Genomic DNA, 10,172 nt, shown 5'->3' with positions numbered 1-10,172 from the left:
CATGCAATACAACTAAACACTTACTAACAACATTTCATGGCATTCAAAGTATCAAAAGTTCATTTCAATTTCATCAAACCCTAAGCAAAATTCACAAAATCACTAATCAAGTATTTGAAGTTTTACAAATCAACCTTCACATCAAAATGAAGCTAGTGATACTAGTAACACAATTAAAATATGAATTATAACAATTTAACAACATTTAATCTTCCAAAATCAAAGATTAAGCAAACCCATTTTCAAGTTCATGCTAGTTACTCCAAAACAACAAATCGAGCATACAAGTCATATATTCATGTTAGACTTGAGCCATAGACACTAATTAACAACTTTATAATTCAAAAACATCAAGAACACAAAATCTAGTGATTTTAGAAAGTTACCCAAATGGAATGAAATTGGTATCAAATTGTAGAGGATGAAGAGAGGATTCCAAATATGTAATTTGTTTTGATGTTAGCCTCCAAATCCAAAATTAGATGATGAATTTGTGTGTTTGGGTGTTATGGTTCAAAAATGGAAGTAAGAAGAGAGAAAGAGGAGGTGGAGGTGGAAATGAGTGGTGGATAAGGTGGGTTGACTAGTTGACCTAGTCAACTTGTTTGCCCACTTGGCAACCTCGGTCCCTCAAATTTCAAAGCGGGTGCAGGAATTAACCAAACGAATTATTTTGAATTACACGAGAGTACGGGAGACGTTATAATCCAATAACGAAAATATTATGAATGTTTGCTAACGGAGGTTATGAATCTAGATACGAAGAATATTATTAAAATAAAATAAAATAAAATAAAAGACGGCGTTAAAAATAATTTAATGGAAAAATGCGGGATGTTACATTAGCCACGCCTTAAAAGAAATTTCGTCCCGAAATTTAGTTGGAAGCAATAGTCGTTGTTTCTTACTCTAGACCTTACGTTGTCAATGCTATGGATAAGTGAAGATATGTCCTTGGGCATTTCCACGAATTTGGATAGTCGGGGTTTCACGTTGTATTAAGGCTTGGTTTACGATCCACCATTTCAACCGGTTTTTCCCATGGAGGGGAGTTTGTCATCAATAGTAGGGTTATCTAGAAGGATAGCACATTCCTATTCCTCAGGACACGTCTCTAAGTTTGTTACACGAAATGTAAGGTAAACGGAAACTTTAATTGAGTCCGGAGATGTAAACGGTAGGAGGCGGTTCCAATACGCCCCAAAATTTCAAAAGGATTAATATATTGCGGTTTTAACTTTTCCTGATTCCTGAAACGGATTACACCTTCCCAAGGTGCGGGTTCTCAATATTACACGGTTACTGACTTGGGATTCGAGAGGTTTATGTCGAATATCGGTATAGCCCTTTTGGCAACTACGGGTCGTCTTGAGTCCTTCTCGGACTTGAACGATCTCAACTGTTATTTCTTGAATGAGTTTGGATTCGGTGATTTGCTTGCCACATGCTTTGGTCCAACGAATAGGGGTATGACATTTGCAGTCATATAGAGTTTCGGAAGTGCGGCGTTAATACACGAATGGTAACTATCGTTGTAAGAGGAACTACTAAAGGTACCAATACCAGCTTGTAACATGTCTTTCCAAGATGTGAAACGTAAGTTTGTTTGGTCCGTTGGTTGTGGATGATACACGGCACTCATGTTTGGACGGGTCCCCGAGGTTCCTTGTAAGGCATCCCGAATTTATAAGTGAGACAAGTATCCTGATCTGAAATTTTAATGGAGATGGTACGCCGTGCCGAGCTAGAATTTTCTTTAAAACACGTTTGAACAGGTTTCGTTTCTCAAGAGGTCCGCACCGCGGAGGATCCATCGGTTCCCGAAAATGGTTGTTAGGACTATTCACCATCGTGGCGAATACTAATATAATGTGAAGCGTTTCTCTCTCCATTGAGAAGTTTTATAAAAAGTTTCCTTACACGGAAGTGCGAGCGATAAGACATGAGTGAAATGAGAACTTAGAATAGGATGAGTTCACACCTTGAGGTAACCATGTCGCGCACTTAGTGGTCGAATGTTGAGGCTTGGTGGGATAACGAGATAGTACAAGTAGTTGTATGATAAGTCAAAGAAGAGTGAAGTATCCTTGGATTGGGTGTTATCTTAAGTTCCAGTAATATCAGGCGGAAAAATGGTGAAATAGCAGAGCTATGTAACGGGGCACGTGTTGATGAGAAGATTGATCGGGTACATGATTAAGTATTCAAATTTTTCATGCCAAAATAACGAAATGCCATTTCATTGATTTCAAGTTGAGAGAGTATGCCTTTCGGGCGTTCAAGTAGAAATATTTCCATATTTGAGTTCCAGTGTGCTAAACGAATTTAGCTAGTAAGGTTTGTGTGAAAGATCATGTTCAAAGTTCGGACACTGAGAGGTTTAAATTTTTTTCTCAGTGAGTTAACGAGTTTAAAGGTCGTGCAACACGAGAAAAGTCGGAAATGAATCTTCAGTAATAACCGGCGAGATCTAAGATTTTACGAATACAAGTCTGAGTCGTGAGGGTTTCCCGATTACGTGTGGTTCCGATTGCGAGATGTATTGAAATACTTTGACCACTAACAACATGGTCTAAAAATTGGACTTCGTTTAACCAAAATTCTCACTTGGAGAATTCGGCATAGAGTTGCTCTTTTCTCAAGAGTTCGAGCGTAAGACGGAGATGTCGTTCATTTTCTTATTTAATTGAATAGGTTTAGACATCATTTATAAATACGATAACGGATTCATCTAGATAAGTTTACAAACGCGGTTCAGGAGGCCTATGAATACGGGCGGAGGCCTAGATAATCGAACGGTACTAAAAGAAATTTACAACTATCGTAGCGAGTTCTAAAAGTGGGTTAGGAGACATCTTCTCCCTGATCTCTCAATTGATGATAATCGGAACAGAGGTTGGTTTGGAATATACGCGAGATTCATGTAAATAATCATGAGGTCATGGATACGAGGAAGAGGGTATCGGTTTTCAACCAAAGTTACTTAGTTCCAATGATCTATACATAATTGTAGGGAAAACATTTCTCCTTAACGAATAGGTTTTGAGCTCCTTAGTTCTATAGGTGTCAAGTCACAATTCAAATTATCCACCCAATAAGTTTAACGTATATCCTCCGATAAAATTTATAGGTACACAATATTTTTTCCGCTGGTCACTTAAATTTCCTAAGTAGTATTTAAAGGAAAAAAGTGGAGTGCAAAGAGTACGAGTCAAAGCCTTGGTTATAAAATGTCTAACGGTAACCGAATCGAATAAGTATGAAATATGCGGGTTGTTGTGAAGAAACGTACCCATGACTAGTCCATCGTCGTCTCGGGCATCCTAGGGGTCGATGTTGAAAGTTCAACGGCGTGCGTTGGGGTTGGCTTTCTTCTTTGGGCACGCATTCTTATAATGACCCGGTTGGCCACATTCGAAACAAACAAATGCCCTTGGAGCATTGGGTGTCTTTTGAGCGATGGTAACGGTACTTTTACAAATATGGGCCACATGACCACTTCTTGGACACCTGATGCAAAATGGTTTGCCACATTCACCCAAATGATGTTTGCAATATTCGTTACAGTAGGGCAGGTTTCTGGCATACCCTTTCTTGCCGTCGGAGGTGAAGGACTTCTTGGTGAAGTTGTTGTTGTAGTTGCTCGATGGAGAGGCTTCCCATTTTCTTTTGTTGTTACCCGGTTGGTCCTCGGCCGTTGGTGTCGGCGCTTCAATTTCATTCACTGTTTTTATAGATTGGCGGGCCATCGTTAAAGCCTCTTGTAGGTTGGCGGGTTTGGATGATACTACCTCGTGGTGAATGCTCTTTGGGAGGCCTTCCATGTAAAGTTCAACTCTTAGGGATTCAGGAGTCATGAGGTTCGGGCAACTTAAGGCTAGTTCGACAAACCGTTGATTATAAGCTTCGAGGTCATTCCCGACCGTTTTTAAATTCCTTAGCCCCTGTTCGAGCCTTTGAGTTTCATCACGCGGGAAGTATTTGGTGATCATTCTTTCTCTTAATTCTGTCCAAGAGAGTGTGTGGGCTTCATCGATACCCCCCGATTGTACATGCGTGTTCCACCATGAGAGAGCAACACCGGTGAAAGTGAGGGTGGAGAATTTGACCTTATCTCGGTCTCAACAACCGCTTATGCTAAAAACGGATTCCGTTTGATCAAACCATCGGGTGAGAGCAACCGGTCCCCCGGTTCCATCTAAAGTGGGAGGATTGTACTTCATGAAGTTTTTGTAGGAGCAACCTTCGTTTGAATTACTGGCCCCACGATTGTTGTTGTTGGAAAAGTGATCTGCCACGGCTGCACCCACGGCGGTGGTTATCATTCGTTGAAGAGCTTGTTCTAGAGTTTCGAGAGGAGTATTGTGTTGACCTTGGTGAGCCATTGTTCCTTCATGATGCAAGAATATCGTTGATTAGTATTCTTAACAATACTAATCGTGATATGGAATAATGATGAAGAGAAAATTTTCCTTGACTCGCCTTAAATTCTTTGTGTCGTAATGTCGGAACGTTCATATGAGTCACCGTAATATAATCCCGGCAATTATATTACCCTGATTCATATGTGCATTTGACATTATTCTATAAAGTCAAGGTGGTGCGTCAATCAAATTAAACAACGAAAGATTTAGATGAAGCGAGAGTTAGTTATGAGTAGAAACGTTCGAGTATAAATGCACAAATAGTCAAGTAATTCCTACTTCAAGTCTATATGCCGGTTGTAGTCTAGATTCACTAATGTACCCTATGACTCGGGGTTGACACCATTGAACTCTAAATCCCTTAAACCAATGCTCTGATACCACTTGTAGCGACCACGACAAATCGTCAATTAACGGCGTTGACTACTTAGGTCCCGTTGCGTGGTCATAGGTCTTTAACGTGACGTTTGACCAAAGATATGTCGCATTCCTTTCAAAAATAAAGATTGTTTCAAAGTTTACAAGAATTGTTCATCCAAAAGTTACGTTACAAGGTTATAGTTACATGTGAAACCTATGCGACACAGTTTTAAAGAAAGTCAAAAGACGCTCCATGAAATGCATGTATACTCGACATCCAAAGCAAGTATCAAATAATGAGCGGAAGCATGTTTCACATAGCGTTTAAAGACCTGAGAAAAACATAGGAATCTGTCAACGAAAACATTGGTGAAATCATAGGTTTAAGTAAGTAAGTGATTAAAAGTAAGTCGAACACAAGATTTGCAACATTGATAAAATAGTAATACATTCTAAAAGTTAATATTCACGAGCTCCCAATTATCAAGGCTTAACATTCCGTCCGTTAAACCCCATTAATAGTGCTAGAACAACACTGTTTCTTGAAAATATATTTCATCCGTAGACGGTAGCGAACCGTCCGAGATGAGGGTTTATCAAACCCATATGGCCATACAACATAAGTTCACGCCTACACTTACACACTGCAAGAGTAACTAATGATAATCGAATTGAGAATTTTGTTCTAAACTCGTATGTAGAATGTTAGTTTTCCTCTACTTGTGTTCACTTAGTTAAAAAGAAATGTTTATGTTTTCTCATCCCAAATGTAAGTTCAAAAGAGTAAAAGTGGGACTATGATCTCACCTTGAGTGCAAGAGTAATAAAGTACTTCAACAAGTAAACGCGTGCAAAGACAAAGCTAGTCTTGACCTAAACATATAGGTTGTATCAATAACGGTAAACACGATAGGTCAAAGATGTTCAATTAGTCATATGGCTCGTTACGACTCGATTATGAAGCATGTGAATCAAATTGTCAAGTTTCATGCAAGATACAAGTAAAGAATCATGTTAGAAAGATTGCATAATCATTTGGTCAAGTTTGACAAAAAGTCAAACTTTGGTCGGTCAAAGTCAACGAAAAGTCAACACGTTCGGGTCGGGTCCCGAACTATTTTTCTGAAGTTTTTATTCATATATAAGCATGTTAGAACAAGTCTCATGTGAATCGGAGGTCCATAGCGTGCCAAACATTTTTCTTATTTTGACCAAGGAGGTCAGAACCTGGACACGGCTTATGCCGCGCCGCGGCCCACGATTGTCGCGCCGCGACAATACACGGGAGCTGGTACCTGGTCAGTTTCAGTTTTTTCTAAGTCCAAACCAAAATCTTTTCATGCACAAAACACAAACCGCAAACACTTAGAACTCGCACCTTATATCGTTGGAAAGCTCTTTTGACAAGTAACACAACTAAACACATTTCATCAAACAAAAAACATCATTTCCAATAACCGATTTCTCGTCAAGTGATCATTTAAAGTCCATTTTCAAAGTTTCAAGTTCTTGAAATGCATTACATGATTCGGGAATCCAATCCACACATGTGATATGCCGTTTCGAAGGTAATTACTCATGCAATACAACTAAACACTTACTAACAACATTTCATGGCATTCAAAGTATCAAAAGTTCATTTCAAGTTCATCAAACCCTAATCAAAATTCACAAAATCACTAATCATGTATTTGAAGTTTACAAATCAACCTACACATCAAAATGAAGCTAGTGATACTAGTAACACAATTAAAACATGAACTTTAACAATTTAACAACATTTAATCTTCCAAAATCAAAGATTAAGCAAACTCATTTTCAAGTTCATGCTAGTTACTCCAAAACAAAAAATCGAGCATACAAGTCATATATTCATGTTAAACTTGAGCCATAGACACTAATTAACAACTTTATAATTCAAAAACATCAAGAACACAAAATCTAGTGATTTTAGAAAGTTACTCAAATGAGATGAAATTGGTATCAAATTGTAGAGGATGAAGAGAGGATTCCAAATATGTAATTTGTTTTGATGTTAGCCTCCAAATCCGAAATTAGATGATGAATTTGTGTGTTTGGGTGTTATGGTTCAAAAATGGAAGTAAGAAGAGAGAAAGAAGAGGTGGATGTGGAAATGAGTGGTGGATAAGGTGGGTTGACTAGTTGACCTGGTCAACTAGTTTGCCCACTTGGCAACCTCGGTCCCTCAAGTTTCAAAGTGGGTGCGGGAATTAACCAAACGAATTATTTTGAATTACACGAGAGTACGGGAGACGTTATAATCTAATAACGAAAATATTATGAATGTTTGCTAACGGAAGTTACGAATCTAGATACGAAGAATATTATTAAAATAAAATAAAATAAAATAAAAGACGGCGTTAAAAATAATTTAACGGAAAAATGCGGGATGTTACAGCTTCCGCTGTTGCATACTAAATTAAGGACAAGATTTGGAATCCATGCTTGTATAATATTGTTTGAAAACTGCATTCGAAGACATATATTGTTGTGTAATATTATTGTAAACCATTATGTAATGGTCGTGTGAAAACGCTATATTTTTTATTATCATTTTTAAACCTTTATCGATAAAATAAAGGTTATGGTTTGTTTTAAAATCGAATGCAGTCTTTGAAAAACGTCTCATATAGAGGTCAAAACCTCGCAACGAAATCAATTAATATGGAACGTTTATAATTAATATGAATGGGACATTTCATAAAGTACTAGGTTTATTAGTGAGTTGAGTTCTAATCCTAACCCTCGTTATCAGTTTCGTTAACTGAATAACAACGTGTCGTGTTGATTGAACACTTATCACAAACAGAAGGAGTTCGTCGGGTTAAGTTAACAAAACCTTAAATGAAAACTAACAACCATTTCATCATACTAATGAGATCATACCAAATCAAATACTATACAGCATTACAATTGATATACTGAAAGTAAAGTAGATAGAAACCTAGTAGATACCTAGACAGTTGATATGATTTAACAGCTCCTAAAAGGTCTCCTTGGAACAGCCAATAGGCATACTTGGTCATTCATGTCTCAATTCCTAAGTTATGTGTCCTAAAAGCGCATTAGATGCCTCTCGGGAACTCCGACCATACCGAGTTCATAGAATCTTCAGATACAGTATAACCAGGGTCTTAATCCTATGAAGTAACTAAGTTCATACAAGTGGACAAGTCCTGATCACAACCTAGGTTGGTCAATCCTTAATATGCTAGCATACAAATCTATTAGACTCACAAGTTCAGCATAACAATAGTAACCGTACTAATTTAACATAACTACGCCAACCCAAACTTCTATCATGGCAACATACAGATTAATTAAGGTAACATGGTAATATCGGAACGCATTATTAAACATAAAAGGTAACAATACATGTTTATTACAAAAGACAAGTGTTTTGGATAAAAACCTGAAAAAGCTGAAGAAATCTGCCCGAGATCGTAAGGACTCGCCGGGATATCCTTCGAAAAATAAAAGCCAAGCTAGCTACTACTAAAAACTAACTAAAAACTTGAAAATATAAAATGAATTGAAAATTGAGCGTGTGTTGAAATGGATGGAAAGAGTCCTTTAAATAGACTTGAATTTTGCTAACAAACGGCTGGCAGGCCGTTTGGCAAGCCGTTTGTTGTGCCCGTTTGATCAGATCAGCCGTTTGCTATGCTCGTTTGTTCTGGCCATATGGCAGGCCGTTTGCCATACAGATAAGCCATTTGGTAGCCTGTTTGGCAGGCCGTTTAGCTTGCCTGGTCAGCTGAAATCACTGGATCGTAACTTGATTTCTTGTCTTTTACTGTTTTTGCTCTAGATTCTTCGTTTTAGCTCCGTTTTACTTGATTCTTTTTGCATTGCCTTCCTAATTACTTAATCTACAAAATTAACTTACAAAGAGATTATTTTTGAGATAAAGTTTGGAACTTTTATTGATTTAAGGCCTAATATCAAGGGTAAAAACGTGACTTTTTGGCCGATATCAACAATCTTTACTTTATTTGCTAGACTTTTTAGGCACGAGTGTCGAATGGGGAAACTTCAAGAGTCCATTAACCATTTATTTATAATAGAGAATTAGGATGTGAATTATTCGTGATTCAATGAGATTGAGGGAGTGCAAGCTACTCAGCAGGAGGAGATCGAGTTACTTCAGTACTGATCATTTGTCCACCAGGAATCGCGAGCTTACGGTTCAAGTGACAAATCTTAAGCTCCAGATGTCCCACATTCTTTCAGTGCTTAGTAACTTTAAGCCTTAGATCGACTGCTAGCTAATAGGAGTGTTATTTTCTAATTTACACTCTTAAGATGATTCACTTATTCAGATATTAGTAGGATAAGTATTAGGATGTGTAAAATGTTAGGAACATTATGTATGTATTGAACTAACGGGTATGTAAATACCCCAATTTTGTAATATTTAAAAGTGATATAAATCGGATTTTATGTATTATGATTACCTATTTCATTTTCAGTGAATAAATTGCATCTATTACTTATACTAATATTATCTCAAGTGTTTGAATTATCTTTCTTGTGTTTTGCTGGACAGAAAATGCCTTCAAAGAGGAATGCGAATATGAACAATGCTCAAGTAGAAAAGATGACTGCCTGAAGAATTGCAGAAGCATTAGCAAATGCTGAGGCTAACAGAACTGCAGCTAATGTTAGGAATTCTTAAGGATCCAATGTAGCAAACGCTCATCAGGGATGTAGTTATAAAACATTCATGGGCTGCAAACCTGAAACTTTTTCCGGAACTGAAGGACCAGTAGGAATAATGAGATGGTTTGAAAAATTGGAAGCCGTATTCCGAATTAGTGACTGTGCCGACAGAGATCAGGTGAAGTTTGCCACATGTACTCTCCAGGATGGAGCTTTGACATGGTGGAATTCCTTTGCTAAATCAGTAGGTATTGATGTTGCATTCGCTACTCCCTTGGACCAATTCAAGAAGATGATGATACACAAATATTTCCCAAGGAGTGAAATCCAGAGATTTGAAACTAAATTGTGGAACTTAAAGCTAGAAGGAACCGATATTATGAAGTATACTAATCATTTTCTTGAGTTAGCTTTGATGTGTCCAAACATGGTCACTCTAGAGTATAAGCGAATTAAGAGATATATCAGGGGTCTTTCTGAGGACATTCAGTGAAAGGACCCATCCTAATCTATCTGGACGAATACATTACATTTGGTTACATCGCGAGGTACTTGACCTCTATATGATACATTTTACAAACATTGCATTCGTTTTTAAAAGACAAACTTTCACTACATCGAAAGTTGACGGCATGCATACCATTTCATAATATATCCAACTATAATTGACTTAATAATAATCTTGATGAACTCAACGACTCGAAT

General features: G+C 37.6%; 1 protein-coding gene across 1 annotated transcript; it reads left to right on the top strand.

The window, feature by feature from the left end:
• The first annotated feature begins 9,531 nt into the window (after nt 1-9,531).
• LOC139901312 (uncharacterized) lies at nt 9,532-9,960 on the top strand. The gene has a single exon (XM_071884039.1). It carries the CDS (start codon nt 9,532-9,534, stop codon nt 9,958-9,960), a length of 429 nt encoding a protein of 142 aa, XP_071740140.1.
• Nucleotides 9,961-10,172: the final 212 nt, after the last annotated feature.

Source organism: Rutidosis leptorrhynchoides, chromosome 3 (genome assembly GCF_046630445.1).
Source record: "Rutidosis leptorrhynchoides isolate AG116_Rl617_1_P2 chromosome 3, CSIRO_AGI_Rlap_v1, whole genome shotgun sequence".
Taxonomy (NCBI): Eukaryota; Viridiplantae; Streptophyta; class Magnoliopsida; order Asterales; family Asteraceae; genus Rutidosis; species Rutidosis leptorrhynchoides.
Note: the sequence above shows the minus strand (reverse complement) of the source record. Positions and strands in the feature narration are given on the sequence as shown.